The sequence below is a fragment of the Prionailurus viverrinus genome, chromosome A1 (genome assembly GCF_022837055.1).
Source record: "Prionailurus viverrinus isolate Anna chromosome A1, UM_Priviv_1.0, whole genome shotgun sequence".
NCBI classification, from domain to species: domain Eukaryota; kingdom Metazoa; phylum Chordata; class Mammalia; order Carnivora; family Felidae; genus Prionailurus; species Prionailurus viverrinus.
The window spans coordinates 213844818-213872219 of record NC_062561.1 but is presented as its reverse complement, the minus strand read 5'-3'; the positions used below and the strand labels follow the sequence as shown (position 1 = coordinate 213872219).

Sequence of the window (27402 nt, the reverse complement as noted above, 5' to 3'; positions counted from 1 at the left end):
TCCCACCCGCTACGGTGGCTGAGAAGGTCCTTGACTAATAGGCCAAGTCTGCGTACGTGAAAGCGCAAGTACTTTGAAGACTTCTTGGCTCAGGGAGGGGTTAAATCCAGAGCCCGCAGAGAGTACGGGTTCAGCTCCGGCGGATCCCTCTTGCAGACCGCCGCAGCTTGGTTTCCTAATGGTTTGTCACCCAACAAGTTTCCCCATTGGTTTAGAGGCGAGGGCCCGCCTTCCCCCGTTGTCGATTGGCTGCCCATTCTCCCAGAGGATTGGGAGGCGGGGCATGGGCGCTTACAGATTGCATCAGCTGGCCCTTTCCGGGCCACGTGGCGCAAGCGCAGTGTTCTCGGAGCCTCAGCCTGTCTCTGACCGGCCTCGGTTCTCCTCTCCTCCAGACCGTCACTGTTGGGTTCCGTCTTCCTTTCGTGGTCTGTAGATGTCGGAGGAGAAGGACAGAAGCCCTTCAGGGAATATGGGAGGCGAGGAGAAGCCGGTGAGCGAACTGAGTGGGACCCGGAGGCTGCTTGGTGTCCACGGTGTCCGACCAGGCGGGAAGGAGGAAGCAGCCCCTGCCGTGTGGGGGCGGCGAGACCCGAGGGGGACGATGGAGCTCCTGGTTGAGTCAGAGCCTCTTTGGGGAACAGATCGTACATTCATAAAGTAGGGTAGGGCCTTGCAGGTCATTTCTGGGTCCATCCTCTTTTTGCAGATGAAGAAACTGAGACCCTGAGTGAGTGCCTAGCTTAGAGCCAGACATCTAATTAGAAACCTAGAGAGAATTAGAATCTAGGACTCGGGGCTCCCAGAGTAACGTTTTTGACTCACGTTAGGCGGGAAGAGCATTTGAGAACCTCATTTAATCCTAAAACCCTGTAGGGCTAAGAGCTTCGGTTTAAGGAAGAGAAAAACCGAGTCTCCGAAATGTGTCCCACCTGACTCAAGTTTGGGTGATTTATAATAAGTGATGGAAGCTGTATGACCCCAGCTGACAAACCATAGCGAGGTTATACCCTTGCCCTACCTCCTGCTGTAGGCCTTCGATGTCATCCATTGCTTAGGAACAACTCCCAGGTCACTTTCACACCACCAGGTCAAGTTTTTTATGGCCAACAAATGTCAGGTATTTATTCTGCCAGGCACTGCTGGGAGATGCAGCTAGGAAGGTGAAAAGGACCCAGTGCCTGTCACTAAAAGCTTCAAAGCCTGGTGTGTGAGGCAGGAAAACAGTCATTGTGCAGTGTGATCAACCCTCTGGGATTATAGAGAGGAAGAGCCTAACTCTGTTTAGGAAGGAAGGGCTTGTTTGAGTTCAGTTTGGAAGAATGAGTCTAAGTTCACCAGGTAAGCCTGGCAGGGCAGTGCTTTCCAGGTAAAGGCAGCAAGGGCAGTGAAAAGGCACACCGAGAAGTATCTGTAAGGTTTTTTGCAAGGGATAAGCCTGAAGGGGGACCTACACAGCTCTTAGAGTAGTTTTAAAGATCACTGTGGCATTGGGATGGAAGGTGTGTTGGAAAGAGGTCAGGCCACAAGCAGGAGGCCATTGCAGTAGTCCAAGTGAGAAGTGGTGATGTCTTAAGCTAAAGCAGCCTCAGCCCTAACTCTCTGATAGGATAAATCTTCCTATCTCTGATAGGAAAACTGTAAAAGTCACAGTTTTCTCATCAGTAAAATGAAGATGTCCTCTAAGTTCAGGATAGAATGGGAAAAATGCATTCTAAACTATATGAATTAAATTTAAGGTGATAAATGCTGCCAATCCATAGAGTTTTCTCCATGTATATTTTTCACTAAAAAATTATATCTTTATTGTTTTGTAACTTGTTTACTTTTTTGCTTAATAGTCTATAGTCAGCAACTTTCCATGTCCACAAATACTATGCTATGCCATTCTTAATATTATTATTCTTCATATTATTCCTCCCTTCCATAATAATAATAGTAACTATACAATACCTAATTTTTATTGAGTGCTAACTGTGGGTCTGATACTATATTATGCATTAACTCAACTATTTCAATCCTTATAATAACTATGAACTGGGTTTTCTTATTGTCTTCATTATCAGATGAGGAAACAGGCAAAGAACACTAAGTACCTTGCTAAACCCAATATTCTGTAGCCAATGCTCATAACTCTAGTGCTGTCCTGCCTCCCATCACCTGCCGGGGTATGAGTCAGGGACAGATACTCCATCAAACTATTGGACTCCCAGGACATACCTAGCCCAGCTGTCCCAGTCTCTGGGATGGAATTTAATTAAACTACACTCTGTAGATGCTTTTCCTTCAACTCCTATATATCTCTGAGGAAAATAATTCTGTAGCTTCCCTTCAATGTCCTTGTTCTAACTTTTAGGTTGAAATTTTAGATTGATTATATGTAAATACACGATACATAAACTCACATATTTTTGTTCTGTTTTCGTTAGAAATAGAGAACAGTTGGGGCGCCTGGGTGGCTCAGTCAGTTAAGCGGCCGACTTCAGCTCAGGTCATGATCTCACAGTCCGTGAGTTTGAGCCCCACATCGGGCTCTGTGCTTACAGCTCAGAGCCGGGAGCCTGCTTTGGATTCTGTGTCTCCCTCCCTCTCTCTGCCCCTCCTCTGCTCAAGCCTTGCTTCTCTCGGTCTCTTTCTCTCTCTCTCCCAAAAATAAACAAACAAAAATTTAAAAAAAGAAATAGAAAACAGTTGCCCAACATCTTCCTAATTGTGGTAAAGATGGAATGGACCTCAGAGTTCTAGAGAAACCTGTTTTAATGTCCTGGCTCTGCTACTTATTAGCTGTATATAAATGGGCAAAATACTTTATATTCCTTGGGCCAATATTCTCATTTGTAAAAAGAGAGGTATTTAGAACATGGAAAACTTTTGTGTTAATTCTCTCCCTCTTTTCCACGACTCCTATTTGTTTGGCAAATACCCATATGACCAAAACCAAAAACATAATCAGCCAAGTAGAAGTGTCTCATTCTTCATTTTAAACCTGCACAGAAGATCTGTAATTAACTTTTATTCCTCTTCTTACCAGAAATACTGATTAGTTACATCATTTCTATAGTATAGCAAAGGCATACAGAGTCTTGTAACTCTGTTGGTTAGTACTTTATTGGTTAGAATAGACTTAAGGTATGTTCATTATTTATCTCTTGACTATAAATTAACCTTAAAACTTTATGAAATCCAGAATCCCAGAGTGGAGGAAGTTTTAGCTCAGCCTGAATTTAGAAGTCGTTGTTTTTAAATTTAGTTTATTTTTTAAATTACACAAGTAATACATTTTATAAGATTCAAAAGAATCACCAAAAATGTCCAACTGTTAAATGAATGAACAATGGGATATTATTTGGCAGTGAAAAAAAGAATGAAGTACTGATGTGTAATGTGAATGATCTTGAAATCATGCTAAGTGAAAGAAACCAGTCACAAAAAACAACATATTGTATGCTTACGTTTATATGAAGTGCCCAGAATAGGTAGATATATAGAGACAAAGTAGATCTCTTTGTCTACAAAAGTGGTTGCCAAGTAATGGGGAGAAGGGAAAATGGAGTGACCACTAATGAGTACAGGGTTTCCTTTTGGGGTGATGAAAATGTTTTAAAATTCATTGTAGTGATAGTTAAGTGAATACATTAAAACCATTGAATTGTATACTTTAGATAAATTGTATGCTATAGGAAAATATTTCAATAAAATTGTTAGAAAAAAATCAAAGACCACAAATGTATACAAGACTGTAATAAAGTCTCCCCTTCATATTCCCAGTTCTACCCTCAAACTTCTCAAAAGACTGCTGATGATCACTTCCTTCCTTAGAGTTGACCACTGTCAACACCTGCATGGGTGTCTTTGCTGTTACTTAATGTGTGAACCTAGAAAAAGCATCTAGCCTTTTCCAATTTAATCTTACCTGTTGAATGGGAATGATAATAATAGCAATCTCACAGGATTGCTGAGAACTAGATGTGATTGTGGAGAAACTTAGTAAATCGCAAAACTTTGTGTAGTGCAATTTGCTTTAGGGTGTTTCTGTGTGAGCAATCACAGTGAAGTAATTCATTTCTGTGAAGATACCCTTCACAGTATCCCATAATGCATTTCAGAGTTTCCTGACATTGTGGACTGGATAATTCTTTGTTTGGGGAGGGTGACCTGTGCATTATGGGATGTTTAATAACATCCCTGGTCTCCACCCACTATATGCCAATTGCACCTCCCAGTTGTGAAAACCAAAAATGTCAGTCGACATTGCCAGGGGTCTGCTAGAGAGCAAAATTGCTTCTGGCTGACAACCACCAGTATAAACCAACTCTACATTGGTTATTTTTACACAGGACTTACTACTTTGAAACTTTCTATGCCTTCATGTACTTCTAATCAAAGTCCACATTCCTTATGGTAACCCCATAACTTTTAGTGCATGCTTCTGTCTGAGCCCTAGTTTGTCTTAACCGGCGTGATTTCCTAAAACAATGTTGTTAAGTTTATTTTATTTTATTTTATTTTATTTATTTTATTTTATTTTATTTTATTTATTTATTTATTTTGAAAGAGAACACACAGGAGCAGGTGCGTGACAGAAAGGGAGAGAGAATCCCATGTGGGGTTTAAACTCGTGAACCCTGAAATCATGACCTGAGCTGAAATCAAGAGTCAGATGCTTAACCTATTGAGCTACCCAGGTGCCCCCTAAAACAATCTGTTTTAGTCAGCCTGGTTTTCTCATTCTCTCTCTTTCTCTCATTTTTTCTTATTCTCTCTCTCTTTCTCTCTCTCTCTCTCTCTCTGTTTCCAACAATTTATTTCCTCCATTCTCAAAATACAGCCTATTGAAATCTTCTTCATCCTTTAAAGTCAGTTGTCCTAACTTATTTGACATCTAATCATAGTGCTACAGCTGTATTCTTTCTTCCCCTGGAAATTTCTCACATGTGTGTACCTCACTTTCCCTAAAGAGATTAAGTTTGCACAATGTGGACTGGATAATTCTTTATTTGGGGAGGCTGACCTGGGTATTACGGGATATTTAATAACATCCCTCATCTTCAGGATTTGGGTCTTATGTTTGCTTTTTTCCTAGGGTTAAAATCCTATGAGTACAGTGTCTTGGTAGTACTTGTGGGATGGATGGATATATTGCGTTAGACTTTTTTTTTCTGCAAATCCTTTTACTGCATGCTTATACTAAAATTGCATGCTTTTTTTGTGGCTATATATTGAGTATATGTTCAGGCAAACCTGAAGCGAGAGTCACGGGAACAAGCAAAATAAACGAAATTTGAGGAATTGAACATTATCAAGTAACTCCTCTCTCTTTTTAAGGCTTTGTCCTGGGGCGCCTGGATGGCTCAGTCGCATCCGATTTTGGCTCGGATCATGATCTCCCAGTTTATGAGTTCGAGCCTTGCATCGGGCTCTATGCTGACAGCCTGTTTAGGATTCTGTGTCTCCCTCTCTCTCTGCACTTCCCCTGCTCACACTGTCTCTTCCTCTCTCTCTCAACAATAAATAAACATTAAAAAAAAAAAGATTTGTCCTTATTGCCAGTTATTTTGTCTTTGATAGTGGTGAAATTTTTTAGTCTTTCAAAGTCAGATTTCCTGCTCTTTTTTTTTTTTTTTTTAATTTTTTTTTTCAATGTTTATTATTTTATTTTTGGGACAGAGAGAGACAGAGCATGAGCGGGGGAGGGGCAGAGAGAGAGGGAGACACAGAATCGGAAACAGGCTCCAGGCTCTGAGCCATCAGCCCAGAGCCCGACGCGGGGCTCGAACTCACGGACCGCGAGATCGTGACCTGGCTGAAGTCGGACGCTTAACCGACTGCGCCACCCAGGCGCCCCTCTTTTTTTTAAAATACATGCTAAAATAATATCCTCAAAACTTTTCTGGGTGCAGCATGGAGTGGTGTCAAACTAGATCAAAATATAAAATCTTATTTCTTATTTGCTTGTATAGATAGGTGCCGGGGAGGAGCAGCGAAAGGAAGGAGGCAAGAAGAAGAACAAAGAAGGATCTGGAGATGGAGGTCGAGCAGAGGTAAATGTTTTAGAGCTCTGTTATCAAAGATTGAAAGGTGGTAGGAGCTCAGACTTATATTTTGTAAGATTCTAATGCTTTACATGAGGTTGTGAGATGGCACAAGTGTGAGATGGCACACTCAGGAAGAAAATTAGGAAAGTCTGAGAGGGGAAAAAGATTTGAAGCTATTTGTAATTGAAAAAGGAAAACAACATTGAAGTACGATTACAAGATAATCTGTGGGGTTAGATTACGAAAATCAGACAAAAAAAGTTGGAAAGAAGGGGCCTCATAATTACTCAGTTGTCAGAGTGGATGCCAGCAGTCTGATCATTTCATTCAGTGAGATGTTAGAGATTTGATGTTTGAGTTTACACTGAATGCAGCAGAAACCAAAGAAGCCCCAATTCCTTGACCCTTCACATTATTTCCATGAGGACTTGTCACTAGGGTTTGGTTATAAGCCAGACAGATCTTGAGTCTTCTCCATTGTAAAGAAAACGCTTACAGTTCCCCCAGCTCACACTAAAAAGAGGAGGCATTTCAAAAGTCATCCCAGAATCAACTCAGTTTCTGGGTATTCTACTTTAGGAGGCAGTTAAACTTGTCTTCCTACTTTATGAGTTAAACTGCTGTGAACTCTGCTTCATTTTTTTGCTTTAGTCATTGCAATCATTTTATTAGAGACTCCTTAGAAAGCTACCAGAATACAGAAACACAAAGGAACAGGCCTTTGAGAAGTATACTGTGGCACAGTAAACTGTAAACTGGCTTTAAAGAGCTGCTTTTATTAATGCTGTGTTGCTAAATTTATAGCGTTTTCATTTACGTAAGGGTCAGTTTGTAGGTGATCGAGAACTTCTCAGTGTTGCTTAGAGCCCTATCTAACCATTTCTCTTACATTTTGTCCCTTATATCCCACTGTTACTGTGGAAGAAATTGTTGTGAATTTTAAAAATTTGCAAGGAAGTAGAAAAACGTGTATGTTTCCTCATTTGTTTTTCATACTTTGAATACAGTAGCACATGGTATTCTGTCACACCTTGGGAATTAGTCTGCAGATAGGAAACAAAAGGTACAATTAAAGGACTCTTCTGAATAAAGTATTTTAAGTACAAAATGTGATTATATATATTTTCAATGATCTGTCTGGAAAAAAGTTCACAGTGAGATGTCCAGGACCTTTCCTCCTCCTCTGTGCTCCCATCATTTATGTACTTGTCTTATCTCCCTTCTAAGGGCAACATGCAGGTTTTATTCTTCTCTTTGAATCCAGCAAGTATTTTCGTTGAATGGGAGCCTTTACGTTAAATCAATTTATAGTTGGTTAGTTAAGAATTGTTAAGTGGACATATAGTCTGACCAGCTGCACAGACCATTCCTAAAAAAGATTGAAACAAAATGGAAAAGCCAGCTACTTTTTATTTCTAGTATTGTTTAGAGCTGTACTTGTAAGGTCATTTAGTTAGAAGAGACCTTAAGAGAATATCTTAAAAAGGAAAAAAAAAATCACCTTATGCAAATAGCAAATGGTAGTAATTATCCATTTAAGATATTGACAGCCCACATGTCTGTTGTTATTTATACTTTTCTATTTTTAAAAAAATTCTTACAATAAAAATTATAAGAAGACAGCATTTAGTTCATTTTTTTACTTTAATTTCCAGCAGGATAAGTGAGTGCTTGGTGATTTGGACAATCCATTTACCATATTGAATTAGTAATCATAATTTTTGTATTGTCTATTTTTATTATTTCGTCCCTTTTTCTAAAAAGGAAAGCAAGTATTTACTGATCATTTATTTCCTCATTTGTTGTCTTAACAGTTGAATCCTTGGCCTGAATATATTAACACACGTCTTGAGATGTATAATAAACTAAAGGCAGAACATGATTCCATTCTGGCAGAAAAGGCAGAAAAAGATAGCAAGCCAATTAAAGTCACTCTTCCTGATGGTAAACAGGTCAAAGCAGAATCCTGGAAAACTACACCATATCAAATTGCTTGTGGAATTAGGTATAAACTACACCTGTCTTGACCTTCTGTTGTTTGTAACTAAACTTTTTTATCTTGTCAAGTTTTATCCTTATAATGTTTTTATGTTATTGTGTTTTTAATGTTTATATTATTTGGGATTTTTAAAAATCAAAATGATGTGGAGTTTTATGCTCAAGACTTAATTTCTGAGAGTAGACAGTGTTTCACCTGTTTTGACTTAATTGTCTGTTTTGAAGTTAAAAATGAAGATAGAACATCTGACATTGAGAAGTTAAACTAATAAAAGACATGTGAAAATAATGTATAGACTATGTTTGATGCTAAAAACTTTTACTGGGTTGGGAAGAAATAACTGAGAGTTAGATATATATACTTTGTAACAGAGTCAAGCTTTCTTTTTCTGATATGATGGGATCAATAGTTGGTCAATTTATACGAAATGATAAAGATAGGAAAGCATAAATTGATGCATGTGTATAATAGCAGGTATTGTACAAACCTGCTTTGTATAGCCCAAGAGCTAAGAATCGTTCATAAGCGGCTTGAAAAAAAATAAGAAAACTAAGAATATGTGACAGAGACCATGTGTGGCCCAGTCTGAAATATTTATATAGCCCTTTACAGAAAAAGTTTGCCAATTTCTGTCTTAAACATTTTAATTTAAAACATGTAAATACATATTTATTCACTCTATCCTTCACCCTATATTTAAGTATGTAATTATTTCTATTTATTTTTACTGTTTCATTATATGTTGAGTTGAACCACATGCAGTCACCATGTAATTGTCAAACATGGTTGATTATCATCAATTTCATATTGTTGAACCTAATGCTCAAAAGAACAAATACATAAAGAGGTTTGGGAACCAACCTAGCTGATTACTGGTAAGCCCACTATGCAGCTGGTGGCCTATGAGCAGTTGTTCTATGAGCCATGAGTCTTTATTGTGCCATGGACACTGATTAGTACTTTTTACAAAGAAAATGGAGTGTTTCCATTAATTTGACCATTGCTTCTACCTAAACTACTTCTAGCTTATTCCAAAGGAAAGTAAGAAAAAAAATTATAATATCAAGCAGATTTCCATGTGAAATCATAAATAAGTGGGTGTACTCCTAAATACCCATTCAACCTTTCATTTTAGAGATAATTTTCAAGGGCATTTTGATTAAGATATTCCTCTATTGTTTCACACTGAGATTGTAGCCGTGTTGGTATTAAAATTCAAGCTCCTGGGGCACCTGGGTGGCTCAGTCGGTTGAGCTTCTGACTGTGCTGACAGCTCAGACCCTGGAGCCTGCTTCGGATTCTGTGTCCCTCTCACTCTGGTCTTCCCCCACTCATGCTGTCTCTCTCAAGAATAAAAACATTAAAAAAATTTCTTTAAAATAAAATTCAAGCTCTTATTAGTTCAGGAACCTATTCTCTACATTCTACAGTGTCGTCCTCCAGATTACATTGTAATTTGTCAAATAACCAATTAAGAAAATATTTTTTTTGAGAACTGCAAAAGTTTACGTAAAGCGTTGATGAGCTTTAGGGCTAGAGTTAAGTCATGATCTGCAAGTGAGGGTGTTTATGACATTTTTACAAAAGTCCAGGACAAATTCTTGCTATTGTGTGAAAAATTATAGCATGGGTAACAGTTGAAAGGTTTGGATGATCAGTTGTGAATACAAAAAAAAAAAAAAAAAAATGCACGCCCTATTTGCTTTAGAAGGTTTTTCTTTGAAGTTTTGTTTTAAATCTGAAAGTTTAGATTACTGTATCCCTTTGGAAAACTGAAATGATCTAATATGGTCTCTGCATATCTACATTTTCAAAGTAACTCTGCTTTAGTATCTTAAGACACCATTTTGGACCCTAAAATAAAAGCCATTTTCCCCCAAAGAATACAAAGAGTATTAGTTGCCTTTGATCAATTCTTTAATCTTCTGAAAACTATTTTATACCAATATGATAAAATATATTTCTCTCTGCCAAACCCATGTATGTCTCTGAAACTTTATATGATCTCAGAAGGAAAGAAAACATTGGATGTAATTTGTTGGAAATTCAGTGAATTTGTAAGTTGCATTAGGAATTTATGGTTATCCTTCTGTTAGTTCTTCTGAACCTTCAACCCCTCATTTTTTTATCCTCAAAGCCTGTCCAGACTGTCTGACCTTTGCTGCTTTCCAGTCCTCAGAATTCCTGTGGCTCTTACACTTGGTGTGGTCTCATAGTGTGGTCTTAACCACTTGGTGATCCTTTATGTTGTGTACTCTGTGGTGTGTGTCTAGCTGACTTTTTAAATCGATATTATAAAAAAGTTTTATTGAATAGTCCTTTATTTTGCCTATATGCTTGTCATAAATCATACCATCTTTGGCATTACAGAATTTATTCTGAGGTTAACATTACCTCACAGAGAAAAGATCTATCACAGATATCAAGTACGAGGAAAATTAGAGGATTACTCAGTAGCCCCTCTTTTTCTTTTTTGGAGTCTAAATAGCTTGTCTTTGTGGAAAATTCATTTGGAGAAATTAAAAGATTAGTCAAACCACTGAAAATTGTTTGTTTATCACAGTCGTCGTATCTGCTTGAATAAGAGGCATTAAATGTGAAATAATAGTGTTCTGGATTTTCAGGATCCTCTAGTTACACTTGGGTACATTTTGGAGGGGTTTGTTGCTTTTTCCATTTTAATTCAGAAAGCTATGATACATAAATATAATATAAATAATACATGTGTTATTATAGAATATATGTAATGTTTATTTTCGTGTTATTCTCAGATTAAGTGTTGTGCTACAGAAGATTCTTTTTTATATTCTTTTGTTTATATATATATACATGTGTGTATATTTTTTAAGTCAAGGCCTGGCTGACAACACCGTTATTGCTAAAGTGAATCAAGTTGTTTGGGACCTAGACCGTCCTCTGGAGGAAGATTGTACCTTGGAGCTTCTCAAATTTGAGGATGAGGAAGCTCAGGCAGTAAGTTTTTATTCAGTAGTCACTGAATTTCAGGATCAAGGTTCCCGTTTCCGGTCTCTTCCTGCTCGCATTGTCAGTGGGTTTAGAGCTTATTGGTCTCATTGTCATATTTGAAATCTTCATTTTGTCTTTGATTTAGGGAGCATCGTGAAAGAGTTTGCTTTATAAATTTAAGAAGTGAACTTGAACAAATTTATCTTCATTACTAGATACTTCAGTGGGAAATATGTTCTGGGATTTTTATTAAATTTTTATTAAAAATTGGTAAAGCAAGTAAAAATTGGTTCTACTCTATCAGTCATTACTTAAGCAAGATGTATAGATTTTACAAATAAAATTGAACATTTCCTTAAACTACTCCCCTATTGAACAATTAATTTCCATATTTTCCTCATCTTAAAATGCAGATTTGCTGAAGCACTATAAAAATCAACCTGCATTTGATGTCATGGTTTTCTTATTTCTCCTTGATGGCATACCATATAAAGGGAAATAAGATATTTTGTTTTATTTTGATAGTTTACTTATGTATATGTATTAATGCTTTTCAGGTGTATTCTGAATTCCTTACGTTTTTTATGAAAATCATTTTTGGGGGTGCCTGGGTGGCTTAGTCAGTTAAGTGCCTGACTTCGGCCCAGGTCATCGTCTCGCAGTTCATGGGTTCAAACCCTATATCAGGATCCATGCTGGCAGGGTAAAGCATGCTTGGGATTCTCTATCTCTCCCTCTCTCTCTGCTTTTCCCCACTTATGTTTTCTGTCTCTCTCAAAATAAATAAATAAAGTTAATTAAAAAAAATCATTTTGGTACCTTACAAATAAATCTTGAAAGTATAGCTTTGGGTATATTCTGACTCATCTGACCACCTTAAAAGCCAAGTATAGATGACCCTTGAACATGGGTTTGAACTGCATGGGTCTACTAATATATGGATTGTTTTTCTATAAATAAATATCTGTGAGTATTTTTTGATGAAATAAATGTATTTTCCATATGATTTTCTTAATATTTTTTTCTAGCTGTATTGTAAGAAGACAGTGTATGATATATATACCATACAAAATATGTGTTAATTGACTGTTTATGTTATTAGTAAAGCTTCTGGTTGGGCTGGTCAGGCAGCTTCAGGCTGTTAGTAGTTACGTTTTTGGAGAGTCATGAATTGTACTAAGATTTTTGACTATACCGAAGGCCAGCATCTCTAACCCCTGCATTGTTCAAGGGTTAGCTGTACTGCCATCTGTTTTCAGCATCCATATATTTGTCCTTGTGTTTTATAGTTGTGTTGTGGGGACAAGTTCTAGCACCTTAGTTTTTTGAAGCCAATAAAGAAAAAGAAAGTGTAATTTTTAAGTGGTGTTCCACGACTCAATAAAGGTCACAGGATAGGACATAGGTTGTGGGATATGGGCACATTGACTCAAAAGATTCTGAGCAATTATGGTCAATAAGACAGTGACATTGTGAGTGGCAATTGTTTTCAGGTAACAGAATCCATCCGATTTAAATTGATGCTAATTTGAATTTAATTAGTTTGAAAATGACTAAGCCAGATGATTCCTAAGGTACAAATGCAACTTAGTAATTAGAATCCTTTTAAATTATTTTGGCTCTGCATAGAATCATACCACTGTTTATACATTTATAAGTTTAGATTTTTTTATGTCTTGGGTTTATTTTTAGTAAATTTTAAATATCTTTTTCAAGACAGCTATATTTACAACATATATGCTCAGACTCCAACCATCCCATTTTTCTTTGTATTTTCAGGTATATTGGCATTCAAGCGCTCACATAATGGGTGAAGCCATGGAAAGAGTCTATGGTGGATGTTTATGTTATGGTCCACCAATAGAAAATGGATTCTATTATGACATGTACCTTGAAGAAGGGTGAGTTATTGAGCTGAATAAAGAAAAATAAAGTCTGAATTACTAAGGGTCCATACTTTATTTTTAAAGAGTTCTCAAGAAAGAAGGAATGATATCAAGCTTATTGCTTAATAGTCAACAGGTATTTCCACTATGAAAACTTGAAGTCGTGTAGTAACTTTTGAGGTGGTAGTAATTTATGAAAGCTCTGTTATAGACAGAAGTATAGCCCTAAACTATGTTGGGAAATAAAATAAGCGGGTCATAGAAGTGGAGGGAGGGTGCAGTAGTGGGCATAGTCTCCATGATGATCAAGATAGAAGCCACTGAAAATATAAAATATAAAAATGATAATGATACCTAGTTTAAGATTCTAGTATATGGTGCAAGGGTCTATTTTTTTATATTAAAACTCTTCACTTTTTTTAAAGAAACATTCCTCCAACCTATTATGTGAGTAGAACAGAGTGGAATGAGATTAATTACACTTCCTTTTCCTTCAGGGGTGTGTCCAGCAATGATTTCTCTTCTTTGGAAGCTTTGTGTAAGAAAATCATTAAAGAAAAGCAAGCTTTTGAAAGACTGGAAGTTAAGAAAGAAACTTTACTAGAAATGTTTAAGGTAAATTGAGATGTAATGTATGGCCTCCACTTTTATATCACTTATTATTGTTACTTTAAGTTGTCACACAGGGGTTTAGTGTACTAAGTTGAAGCCGGTTCTGTTCTTGATAAAAATATAACAATATTTGTAAAACATGAAGTATTGACATATTTATTTTCGTATAATGCTTCAGTAAGATGTATTCAAGTTATGTTTTAGCTGTAGTGTTCAGAGGTAAAAATTAAAGGAGGGTTTTTAAAAAAAATTTTTTTCCTATTTTTAGTACAACAAGTTCAAATGCCGGATATTGAATGAAAAAGTGAATACTCCAACTACCACAGTCTATAGGTGAGACTACCAAGTGTCATTAAGTGTAACTGGTGTATATGTCATTTTAAGTCTTTGTTAAAATTCCTTTCATTTTATCTCTAGGTGTGGTCCCTTGATAGATCTCTGCCGGGGTCCTCACGTCAGACACACTGGCAAAATTAAGACTTTGAAAATACACAAAGTAAGCAATGTAACCTTAAAGACTCTATATAAATGTACTTATCTACTGTAGGTATATGTTTAAACTTCTATTGGTTTCTCTTTCTACCTATTTTTCTGTTGCATGTTTAAGGGTGGGGTTTTTTTTTCTCTTGCTATCTACTTTTTAGCTGAAAGTCTCCAACAGTGACTGACTCACCATTCATCAGCAGAGCACGTGAGGATGGGGGGCTTTCGGGGCTTTACAAAAATCACACAGTCATGCTTCTAGAGTTTTAAAGCTCACTGTTAATGTGTGCTTTTGTCCTTCGTTTGTTTAATAATTACTTTATTTGCACTTTTTAACCAAACTAGTCCTGACAGTTTTTACCAATTGGTAAATATTTTATGGGTGATTATTGAAATGCACTTTAAATATCATAAGAATAATTGAGTCATTTCAAGATATTTTTTGTTGGTTTTCCATTTTTGTTTAATCATATTATGGGAGATGTCCTTGCGTTTCATTCATGGAGTTGTGGTTTGAGTGGGTAATTGAGAGGGAGTTATTTTTGAGGGAATTAAACAGCCAGCTTTGTACTCAGAGCAACTGTGAGATGTTTGCTAAGTGTGCACTTTTTATACCACTTTTTTGTCATAAGGACTATTATGAATTTGACTACTAGGCGACTATGAGAAATAACATCTAACTCAAAATAAGCGAGATATTAACAGGTTTGAGTATTGTTTCATGATTTATCTTTGCTTTCAGAATTCCTCCACATACTGGGAAGGCAAAGCAGATATGGAGACTCTCCAGAGAATCTATGGCATTTCATTCCCGGATCCTAAAATGTTGAAAGAATGGGAGAAGTTCCAAGAGGAAGCTAAAAACCGAGATCATAGGAAAATTGGAAGGGTATGTTAAAAAAGAATAATGTTGCTAGACTGAATTTTCCTTATTTTCATTTGAAACTTCGCTGTATTAAGAATTCCCTTTGGAAAAGATGTTGTGGTTATTTCCAGTAGTTTTTATACTGTGTCCTATATAATCCATAAATTACTCCCTGATTATCTTACTGTTATCGTACTTATCGTTTACTATCCACATTATCTTTCTAGGGTGTGCTCGGTACTACACAAATACTCATTTTAAGTACTCGTTTTATTGAGAACAAATGCTGACGACCTACAGTTTTCTGTAAAAGGCAGTACAGCAGTGTTTTATACAGCTGGGAGATGCTTTGAAAGTTTCCTGGTCTCACTGACTTACTTTAAAGATGTGGAAACTGATTTCCCCTAAAGTGAATCTTCTTGTTGCCCAAGGTGACATAGCAAGTCACTGGTGGGTACCACAGTGTCATTTCCTTTATTATTCCTCGACCCGACTGTTCTCTGGACTGGAAGTTACATTTGGTTAAAATATTCCTTTCTAAAATTATGTTCACTCTGTGCCATCCACTACTCTGCTCCCTTGAGGGCCTGAAAAAAATTCCAGTGGTAAGGAAGCACCAACAGTTGGGGGGCTGGGGGTGGCCTCTCCAAGGATCCTGGGCATTTTCGGGGGGAGAGGCAAGAAGGTAGGAGGGTGTGCTTCTTTCACCAAACCCAGGGGCAGCCACCTTCGTCTACATCTCCTCTTTCATTATCACTGTCCTCTTTCTAGTCTTCTTCTTGCCACTCCTACTTTAAAAAAGAAAAAGAAACAATAGTCACATCTTGGAGCTTTGAGGAATTAAAACTATGAGAACTCCCACTGGATAATAAAGAGAACTAAGACCCCTGCTCCATGTCATTCTTGGGTAAACTTGACTGGATTTAGGAATAGAACATGCAGAGAATGTACTTGTGCTAAGTTGTAAATCAGCAGCAATTCTATCCTCCTGAGTATACCAGAAATGTTGACATGTTTTCTTTGATTCGGGAATGGCACACATTAAAATGCCAGATACCACGGTTGTAATCTGAACTCAGGAGCCCAGAAGTTTATGTTGATGTTACATGCGTGTATAAACATTCTTTTGCTTTTCTTTTACTCAGGACCAAGAACTGTATTTCTTTCATGAACTCAGCCCTGGAAGTTGCTTTTTCCTGCCGAAAGGAGCATACATTTATAATACACTTATTGAATTCATCAGGGTAAACCATATTCATTATTTTCTTCTGTAAATTTAGGATATAAGTTGATTTAATTAAATAAGGTCTGCTAAAAAGAAAGATAATCTTGTATTTGAGAAGAAATATTTAAAAGAATAAAATCGCAAGTCTGAGTTTTCACGAAATGTTTTAAAACGTTCCTTTTTCCTCGTATGTGATTTTGTCCATGTACATTGGTATGTACACAACAGAGAGGCTGGTGAGCTTGAGGTGGGACCTGAAGCCCTTTACCTGGGAGCTCGATATGCTCTTTGACCATTTGTTTGTGTTTTCCTCCAAAAAACAAGTTAATCTTTACACTGCTTTTTTATTCTTTATAAAATAAGAAGTCTTTTCAAGCATAGGTTTATAGAGAATAATACCACCAACATCTGCATACTCACCACCTAATTTACCACATATGTACATTGGTACATATTTGCTTCAGATTGTTTTATTACAGTAAACTAATACAGAGTAAAGCAAAAAGCTCCCTTTTGGGACCCTTTCTGATCCGTTTCCCTCCTTGCATAGAAGAGATCAGTATTTGAAGTTAGCATGGATCCCTGTTATTTAATACGTGCCCCATATACATGTACCCTAAATTGTGTCTGTCTGTAGTTCAAATTGACATATGCAAAGTCTCATTGTGTCTCGGTTGGCATTAGGATTTTTTAAATCCAGTTTAGTTTCACTTGTTACTTACTATTCTCTATACCTGTCACACTGTGCCCATTCCTTTCTTGGTGGGCACTGATGTAAGTTCTAATTTTCTCATATTACAAATCATTGTTTTGATAGGCCTCCTTATGAACGTGTGCAGGAGTTTCTTCTTCGGTATATACCTCAAAGTGGAATTTCTAGATTACAGCATGTGTGCATCTTGAACTTCACTAGATAGTATAAAATTGCTCTTTATATTTTACTCCCACCAGAAGTATAAACTTCTGTTTTCTTCATGTGTATTGCATTTGTTTTCTAACAGAGTGAGTATCGGAAACGAGGATTTCAGGAAGTGGTCACCCCAAACATCTACAACAGCCGACTCTGGATGACCTCGGGCCACTGGCAGCACTATAGTGAGAACATGTTCTCCTTTGAGGTGGAGAAGGAGCTGTTTGCTCTGAAACCCATGAACTGCCCAGGACACTGGTATTGAGCAGCTTTGACTTTCTAGCAAAGATTTTCCCATGATACAATGTGTCTTGGATTGCTCTCCCTCCTTCAAAGGAATTTTTGTTTAAAGCAAATTATGGAATCAGAAGAATATTTAAATACAACCATTCTGTGATATTATAATATTCTCCATGCCCAGTTAGATGCTCAGATATGTAGACATTCAAGAACGGCACTGGGGTAATAGCAGTGAACAGGCAGAATATAAAAGAGAGATTGAATGTAGACATAGCAGATTCTCTAGATTTTTTTTTCTTTCTTAAACATGTTCTGTTAAAATCTGCTAACGAACTGAGAAATCTTCCTTGCTTTGCAACTGTTTTCACTTTCTAGCCTTGAAAGTTGGGTAGAGTGATCAGGGGAAGAGTAGGTAGCTCGGTGCCTACAGGTCCTGGCAGCAAGGCCTCAAGGGTGAGGGGAGAGTGGAATCTCCATAAGGGAACTTGTTTGTAAGTCAGGGAGCCGACTGGGTTTCTTCTTAGTTCTCCCAGATTCTCTAACGTTGCTGAAGTACCTTTAGACTGAAGCAGTTTTGGGAGTGACAGGAAAGCACGGTCTTTAGTTTCCAGTATGTTAAATGATTTGTATGGAGCTAAGTTTTTTTTTTTTTTTTTTTTTAATGATCATTAAAGGCAGTCCTCAAATGAATAGAAATATTGAGTACAAGGATTTGACTCCAGACTCTTGGGAATAAATTTTTATTCTCTCTTGGTTGTGGATGGTCATACTATAATTTATTTGCTGTTTTATTGATGCTTACATTGTGGCATGAAGTCCAGAATTTAAGAAATGTTGCCTGTTTGGACAGCCTTTCATATTTTAGAAAAGCAGTTTTATTCTTGTGAAAGTAAATATCAGTGGGTTTTAATTTTCTGTTCTCTTTAGCCTCATGTTTGATCATCGGCCAAGATCCTGGCGAGAGTTGCCTCTCCGGGTAGCCGATTTTGGGGTACTTCATAGGAATGAGTTGTCAGGAGCACTCACGGGACTCACGAGGGTACGAAGATTCCAACAGGATGATGCCCACATATTCTGTGCCATAGAGCAGGTATTCTGAGACTCTGGGATGAAATATTCTGAAGGAATTGTGAAGAAAGTCAAGGAAAAATTACCAATGTCTGTTTTGTTTTTGTTTCTTTTAAGATTGAGGATGAAATAAAAGGTTGTTTGGATTTTCTACGTACAGTATATAGCATATTTGGATTCTCTTTTAAACTGAACCTGTCTACTCGCCCAGAAAAGTTCCTTGGAGATATTGAAGTATGGAATCAAGCTGAGAAAGTAAGTGTGTTTTTCAGCATGCTTGAATGCTATTTGACTGAAATGAACTTGTTCCAAGAAACCCCAGCCTCTTTAAATGGATAAAAAGCAAAAGAGAAAATTGAAATGGTTCATAGGTTGAGTAAACTAGGTTTTTTTAATGTATGATTTTATATTAGAAATGGTTGAATATTTTTTTCAGTCATTGAGCTATAACTTGTAAAAGGAAATGGGAGGAAGTTGGTCAAAAGATAAAAACTTCCAGTTATAAGATAAACTGGTACTAGGAATATAACATACATTGTGATGACTGTAGCTACTAACACTGTTGTATGATATACAGGAAGGTTGTTGAGAGAGTAAATCCTAGAGTTCTCATCACAAGGAGAACATTTTTTTCTTTTCTCTTTTTATTGTATCTGTATGAGATGATGGATGTTCACTAAATCGAATATGGTAATCATTTTACAGCCTATGTAAATCAAACCATTGTGCTATGCTTCTGAAACTTATACAGTGATGTATGTCAGTATTTCTCAGAAAAGAGGAAATTTGTGTATTTTAGGTGGACCAAATTCTAACGCAGAGAATAGGAGGGATTCATGAAAGTAATTACAGTATTTTTAGTCTCAAATTAGGCTGGAAGAAGGGAAGTTGCGGATGAACAAAAATAAAAATGATTTTGCTTTGTCCTTAGCAACTTGAAAACAGTCTGAATGAATTTGGTGAAAAGTGGGAGTTAAATCCTGGAGATGGAGCTTTTTATGGTCCAAAGGTCAGTATGAAAGTCTATTTGAGTAATGTGATGTTTATTTTGGAGTGAAGAAGAGATTACTTTAAAATAAGTTAAGAAAGAAAGAAAGGAGGGATGGAGAAAAGAAAGAAAAAGAAAAGAAAAAGAAAGCCAGCCAGACTTGTTACAACTACTGTTCAGCTTTAATGTAGACAGCATCTTAAAATAACCCAGTCTCTACTTCTTAGATTGATATACAGATTAAAGATGCAATTGGTCGGTACCACCAGTGTGCAACAATCCAGTTGGATTTTCAGTTGCCCATCAGATTTAATCTTACATTTGTAAGGTGAGTTTCTGGTGTCTGCTCTGAATATTCATTTTTAGGGGACTATAAAGGAATATATATATATATATAAAGTAAAACATTTTTTTTTCTACCTAGCCATGATGGTGATGATAAGAAAAGGCCGGTGATTGTCCATAGAGCCATCTTGGGGTCAGTGGAAAGAATGATTGCTATTCTCACTGAAAACTATGGCGGCAAATGGTAATTTTTGTCCTTGTTTTAGTTTGGAGAATGTAAATTGACTAAGAAATGTCTACTGTCCAGTTTAGTTGCACAGTGGAAGAGAAGAATGATTCTGATTGGTGACTTCTAATTGATGACAGGTGTACAATAAGGAATCACAACCTAAGCCCAGATTTTTAGCTTTAAGAATATATTTTTTATTTTTTATTTTTTTTTAATTTATTTTTAATTTTTTTAATTTTTTTTAATTTTTTTAATTTTTATTTTATTTTTATTTATTTTTTTATTTTTATATTTTTATTTTATATTTTTATTTTTTAATTTTGTTAATGTTTATTTATTTTTGAGAGAGAGAGAAAGAGAGCATGAGCAGGGAAGGGGCAGAGAGAGAGAGAGAGGGAGTCACAGAATCCAAAGCAGACTGCAGGCTCTGAGCTGTCAGCATAGAACCTGACGCAGGGCTTGAACTCACAAACCATGAGAACATGACCTGAGCTGAAGTCAGACGCTTAACCGACTGAGCCACCCAGACCCCCCCTTTAAGAATAATACTCATCATTATTTTTATTTCACAACTTGATTTGTTTGAATGTTATATAATACTTTCTAATTAGGAGTTATACACTGAGAAGCACATTTGTTGTTTTGATTGCTTTTCTTTCTTTTTTTTTTTTCCAATATATGAAATTTATTGTCAAATTGGTTTCCATTTGATTGCTTTTCAAGTAACTTTGGGGATTAATATGGTTTTGATGTTTTTGTCTGAGTGAACAAGAGTAGGCTTTGGGCTTACACTGTGTGCTGATCATAATAAGCATGTATTTTGACGTCCTTGAGAAGCCAGTTGTTTTTTAATTGGAAGTACTGACTCCAAACTGATCAACACTTTTTGTCTTGTTTCTGTGAGGTTATGCTTTTGCTGGCAAGATCTGAGCGCATGCCTTCCATTTTGTTTTTAAGCAATTTTCTCTGTTGGCCTGCAGTTTGTGAAGGCAGTTGAAAGCGGCACAAGGTTGTCAAGCCCCCGTTCTGTAGAGTCTGCTACATTAATTGTACTGATGCAAAACTTTTGTAAAATGTAAACCCTACGTATATACAACATGTTTGTCCCTGCTCTCAATGCGCTTTGCAATCTGTGTAGCAAATCAAACTTTAGTTATGGATTTTCCTGATTTAAGGTTACTTTTCTGCTCCTGAATCTCTTCCCTTTAGTCTTTATTGGATATTATGGGGGAAGGGGTAGGGGTAGTTTTTTTTAAGTGGCCCTTACATATTTCAGGAAAAGGTCTTGAAAAATAGACTAAGAGATATGCCATCCTTGTTTATGAAAGGGCCCCAATCCACATTAAATATTTTTAATTTCTTCTAAAGGCCCTTCTGGCTGTCTCCTCGCCAAGTAATGGTAGTTCCAGTGGGACCGACATGTGATGAATATGCCCAAAAGGTAATCCTTAAATATGACTTTCCTTTAATTTCCTGTCATTCAGCTATATATCCTTGGTAAACCAACCTGCTTGTGGTATAGAGATATGTTACTATTTTCAATCTGTGATAAACCTGAATAGATTATATTACCTCTTTAATACTTTCCTACATGGTTTCATGATCAGAAGATGTAATTTGAATAGTGTCTATATATTCTTGTTTATTTTAGTGTTTAGAATTAGGAAATAGTAAATGCCTCAGGATGATGTGTAAATTCAAATGCATAATGTATTTTAAGCTGCTCTTTGACTCAGAGAGTAATTTTGGTTCACTTTTTTTTTTGTTAAAGTTTGTTTATTTATGTTGAGAGAGAGGATGCATGCATGCATGCATGCGTGCAAGTGGGAGACGGGCAGAGAGAAGGGGAGAGGGAGAATCCCAAGGAGATTCTGCACTGACAGTGCAGAGCCCGATGTGGAGCTCGAACTCAGTAACCCTGAGATCATGACTTCAGCTGAAATCAAGAGTCAGATGCTTAACCAGCTGAGCCACCCAGGTGCCCCGGTTTTTAATGCACATTTCTTCAATTATTTATATATATATATTTTTAGGTTAATGGCATGCCCGACCAATGTTTTGCCCTACCCACGAAAAAAACTACCTTACTAACAGATATGTAAATATCCATTCATATTTCATACCTTAAAAACAATTTGTTCTGTTATAGGGACAATTTTATACTAAGGAATTTCAAATCAGTAAAAGTTGTGTTATAAATAACCATTGTTTCATAATTGCAAGCTAAAAGTAGTAAATTGGCTAGTTAATACAGACAGATCTGAATATCAGCAAACAATATTGTAATATCAAAGCCATCATGTTTCCAGATCATCAGAATAAATTGCACTCAGGTCTTAACTGCCTTTAAAAAAATAAATGAACATTAGGCCAGCTAAAAAGCAAACCATTCAGACATACTATATTTCTATTACTGCACATAGTAGTTTTAATTACAAGTGATGAAAATCAGTTATGTTCCATGGTTAGTTGGTTGTACTTTATCTTATTTGTATTGTGAAAGCTCACATGGTAGGAGAAAGGTCTGTAATTAAATAACTCATTTCTCAACTGGAGACAAGACTAACTTACTCTGTTCCATCAGTGGTGGTGGGAAGCACTTAGAATTATACCAGGGTGGGGTTTTTGGTTATATAGAGTTGACAGGGGTTGGGAAGCACTACTACTGATACTTAATGACTGGAGACCAGAGGTGCTAAACAGTCTGAGATTACCAGGCCACCTCCCCAGTTATAGAATAGCCCAACTCACGTACACGCAAGGGCCCATGTTAAGAAACTAAAACACCGGTGCTTTGGGGTACCTGGGTGGGTCAGTTGGTTGAGCATCCGATTCTTGATCTCAGCTCGTCTTAATCCTAGGGTCATGAGTTCAAACCCCACAAAAAAACTAAAACACTGGTGCTTTATTCTTTAAAACATATTACAGTCAAAAGTGTAGTCTTCTTCTGACACTCTAATAAACTGTGTAAGAACCCTTCAGAAATTTGCTTACTTACACAATCCCAGCAGATTCATTGATTAATGATCACTTACACATAACAGTCTATTAGTGAAATATAAATGGTTTATTCAAATCTTTTTGTCATATTAGTGGTAATGGGTAGTCAGGTAGATGGGAATTTTAATCTAGTTTAATTTAACTTAAAATTAATAAAATGTAATGTAATGTTGCTTTTTTGGAAAGGAAAAATACTGAAAACATTATTTAATATGCAAAAACTTAGGACAGTAAAGTGGAACTAGTATTTTTGAGGGAGATAAAAAGGCACAGAATGATAATCTGTAATGTAGCTTGCTAGATTCCTGGAAGTTTACTTCAAGAAATCCCAATTTGATCTTTGCCTCTGACTTCATTATTTAATAAACTTTCTTTTTTTTTTTTTTTTTTTTTTTTAAATTTTTTTTTTTCAACGTTTTTTATTTATTTTTGGGACAGAGAGAGACAGAGCATGAACGGGGGAGGGGCAGAGAGAGAGGGAGACACAGAATCAGAAACAGGCTCCAGGCTCCGAGCCATCAGCCCAGAGCCTGACGCGGGGCTTGAACTCACGGACCGCGAGATCTGACCTGGCTAAAGTCGGACGCCTAACCGACTGCGCCACCCAGGCGCCCCAATAAACTTTCTTTTAATCAAAAAGGAAATCACTGTTTAGAAAAAAATTACTTTTTAATATTTCTCAAACTTGATGTTATATTTAAATTATTCTTATAGAGTTTTGTTTACTTAGGTCATATACATAGAGATGTTAAAGAAATAATTAGTGTTAAAAGAATTTTATGTAATGGTTTGTATTCCATTCTCTAATAACATAAAAGAAGTTTATTAAGATGCTTTTAGCCTATTGTTTGTGTGTATCAACATTTTATTTTAAAATGTTGCATACACAGATGGCAGTAGTGGCTGGATTCCTGTTGCCAACTTGCTGCCTTTTTGAGGGATCAGAAATATTACATTCTCTATTAGACTGGACATCCATCATTGTATATTAATATGGAGACTGATTAATAATCTGTTTCCTGACAACTATTTAGGAGACTTAAGATATGTTTGCAAAAGGATTTGTTTTCTTTTGTAATGCGTTTTAACAGAGCTGATTAAATTTAGCTGATTGCCTGAATTCTGATTTTTAAGGATTTTCTAAAACATTTACCTCTCAAGAGCAAAATACGACATTTTAATTTTTAAAAATGCAGTCTCGGGGCACCTGGGTGGCTCAGTCAGTTGAGCGTCCGACTTCGGCTCAGGTCATGATCTCGCTGTCCATGGGTTTGAGTCCCGCGTCGGGCTCTGTGCTGACAGCTCAGAGCCTGAAGCCTGTTTCGGATTCTGTGTCTCCCTCTTTCTCTGACCCTCCCCTGTTCATGCTCGCTCGCTCTCTCTCTCTCTCTCTCTCTCTCTGTCTCAAAAATAAATAAAATGTTAAAAAAAAATAAAAATAAAAAAAAATTCAGTCTCAAGTCACAAATTAGCAATATGTGCTTCAGTATATCTATTAGCATTCTTTTTTAATATCTGTATGATTATCCAAATCATGTTAAACCATTTAAGATCAAAATACAGTTCTTACTTTAGATCTAAAGAATTCTGTATCTTTTTAAATAGGTACGGCAACAGTTCCATGATGCTAAATTCATGGTGGACATTGATCTGGATCCGGGCTGTACGTTAAATAAGAAGATCAGAAATGCACAGTTGGCACAATATAACTTCATCCTAGGTAAGAAAGGGACTTACCAAAGAAAATCTGCCAAACTATAGGAGAACACTGAAATCTTGAGACTCAGCCTTAAGAGAATTGTGGTCATCAGTTTAGTTCCCTCCAATCTAGACTCTTAAACTATTAAGTTTGCTCAGTTATTATAACAAAGGGAAATTTGGGTGTGAAAAGGAATAATCTTTAAAGGTTTGTTTAAAAATCTTCTTTTTTCTTCTATTCCTTCATATAGTAAGTTTTTTGTTAAGTTGGCTGGTTTAAGTGAATATAGTGGTTTGAAGCATTGTAAAGTGATATATTTTTTTAAATGAAAAGATTTTTAAATTGGTCGTCTAACTGTACATGGTCACCTGAACGTTTTATTTTATTTATTAGTCTATTTAAATAGACTTTATTTTTTAGAGCACTTTAACAGCTGTCCCATATACCTCTTGCCCAAAGCGGACACAGCCTCCCCCACTACCAGCATCCTGCACCAGACTGGTATCTTTTTCACAAAGGCCACAGTTTACATCAGTGTTCACTGTTGGTTTTGTACATTCTGTGGGTTCGGACAAATATATAATGACATGTAGCTACCATTGTGGTATCGTACTGAATTGTTTCACTGCCCCACAAATCCTCTGTGCTCTACATACAAAACACTCTCTCTCTCTCCTAACCATAGGCAACCTCTGATTTTTTTTTTTTTTTTACACCTTTTCCATAGTTTTGCCTTTTCCAGAATCTCATATGGTTGGAATCATACAATACATAGTCATTTTAGATTGGCTTCTTTCAGAAAGTAATATGCATTTAAGTAAGTATGCATTCCTTGCTTTAAAGCAAGTAATATGCATTTAGATTCGCTTCTTTCAGCAAGTAATATGCATTAAGTAATATGTATTGTGTATCTTTTCATGACTTGATAGCTCATTTGAACATTTTAATGAGTCAAAAGCTACATGGGGGCTTTTAGGTCATAGGATCATTTCTGTTCGAATGTTCAATAAAAACTCTTCCATCTGACAAAGCTTTGTGTCTTTTGTTTTAGTTATTGGTGAAAAAGAGAAAGCCAGTGGCACTGTTAATATCCGCACAAGAGATAATAAGGTACATGGAGAGCGTACAATTTCTGAGACCATCGAGCGGCTGCAGCAGCTCAAGCAGTCGCGCAGCAAGCAGGCAGAAGAAGAATTCTAATGAAGAGCTTTTCCCGGATTGTCTCAGCGGGACAGATGAACAGAGTTTCTGTAACATTAATTTTACACTCTAGAAAACATCGATTCATACTGAATTTGGAATAGTTTAGCAGAGTCTGCATAGGTGACTGCAGGGTCAACCTATTTTGTGACCGTGACAGGTGTTAGACAATGGGTATTTGGAGGAGGTAATTAAAGGAGACAACGTTAAAATGATTTTATTTGTTAAATGAACACTAGAGTACTGGAAATAAAACACGAGGAATGCTTTAATGTAATGTGGGAGGAAGTTTTTATAAATTTAATGCACTCGAAAAATAAAAATTTTCAAATTTGGTTAAAAGAAAGACTAGAAATGGATTATGTTGTAAAAATTAAAACTTTAATTCACCTAAGTTTCAACACTTGTCCTTCGCATACGTATATGCTTACCTGGAACAAATTGTGTGATTCAGTATTTATCTTTAATGTTTTCTAATATGATATCAGTTGGGAGTGTCCACTGTTCATAAACCGGGCAATGGGCTAGGTTCCTGCTTCTCGGGCAGAGGATGGCATCTTTTGGAATGTCACTTCTTTTTGGATGGAAACAATTAAAACCAACCCTGGCTCTAATATAAGTAGATTTGCACAAAATTTTAAGATGAAGATGAATCTTTAAAGGAAGACATGTGGCCGGCAGGCTGCTCAGGGCCATAGCATCCCTGGTTATGCAAATCCCCTATCCTCTCATAAAGGATAATTTTTTAATTTGCTACCAGTGAATGGTGATTGGGAGAGACCCACAAAATAAGGAATTCCTTATGTGGGTATACGGTATATTGATTCCTCTTAACACAGTCATCTTAAAAAGGCAACAGCCTGTTTGTTCTCTAATAACCCCAACAGCTTGTGTAATAGAGTCACTTTGAAACAAAACCACTTTGCATGGATCATATCCTCACTTTAATAAAGGAGATAAGACCTTTAATCATAGGGATTTTTTTTGGAAATTTTATAATTAAGTCTTCTGTATAAATGTCTTAAGACTTAGCCTTTGACAGGCTTTTAATGAACTTTTGTATGTGTCTTGAGAAAAACTAATTATATATTTGAACCAGAACTCTGCATTCCTAAGTCATGACACCAAAATTTGATTCACTGGATTTTTACTTCGTTACAATTCATTGTATCTTAATTTGATTTTTCTTCAGTTTGAAAAAATCCATATTATGGAATCGTTTTAAATGGTTTCCTTAATACATTATCCAAAAACCAACTATAGTTTAGCTAGATTTTTTCAGTACTCATTTTACATAAAGCAACAAATGGGTTATGTATTACTAATCTTGAAATGTTTAAAGAAGCTTTATAAACTTTTCAGAACTTAAGATATACAAGTATGTATTAATAAAGACATAGGTTGGCAGGACCAGGAATTGGAGAATCCTCTTTTTAATGTTTACTTATTTTTGAGAAAGTGCAAGCGGGGGAGGGGCAGAGAGAGAGGGCAACACAGAATTTGAAGCAAGCTCCAGGCTCAGAACTGTCAGCACAGAGCCCGATGCAGGGCTCAAACTCAGACCATGAGATCATAACCTGAGCTGAATTTGGACACAACCAACTGAGCCACCCAGGCGCTCCAAAGGATCCTCTTTGTAACTGACAGCTTATTCCTAGGTTCCGGGTGGAAACAATAGGGCACAACCCTCTAAGAGCTTGTAGAACTGGGC

General features: G+C 36.6%; 1 protein-coding gene across 2 annotated transcripts; it reads left to right on the top strand.

Annotated features, from left to right (window-relative positions):
* The first annotated feature begins 331 nt into the window (after positions 1 to 331).
* TARS1 (threonyl-tRNA synthetase 1) lies at positions 332 to 26092 on the top strand. 2 transcript variants are annotated; one of them, XM_047868210.1, is made up of 19 exons: positions 332 to 493; positions 5961 to 6041; positions 7850 to 8040; positions 10884 to 11007; positions 12781 to 12902; positions 13385 to 13502; positions 13768 to 13832; positions 13917 to 13995; positions 14725 to 14871; positions 15993 to 16091; positions 17074 to 17240; positions 18150 to 18312; positions 18408 to 18545; positions 19222 to 19299; positions 19506 to 19606; positions 19703 to 19756; positions 21161 to 21233; positions 24398 to 24512; positions 25543 to 26092. In XM_047868210.1, exons 1-19 carry the CDS (start codon positions 437 to 439, stop codon positions 25689 to 25691), a joined length of 2121 nt encoding a protein of 706 aa, XP_047724166.1. In that variant the 5' UTR covers positions 332 to 436; the 3' UTR covers positions 25692 to 26092. The 2 variants fall into 2 exon arrangements, with proteins under 2 accessions (XP_047724166.1, XP_047724159.1); XM_047868203.1 differs by having other exon boundaries at positions 19703 to 19807.
* Positions 26093 to 27402: the final 1310 nt, after the last annotated feature.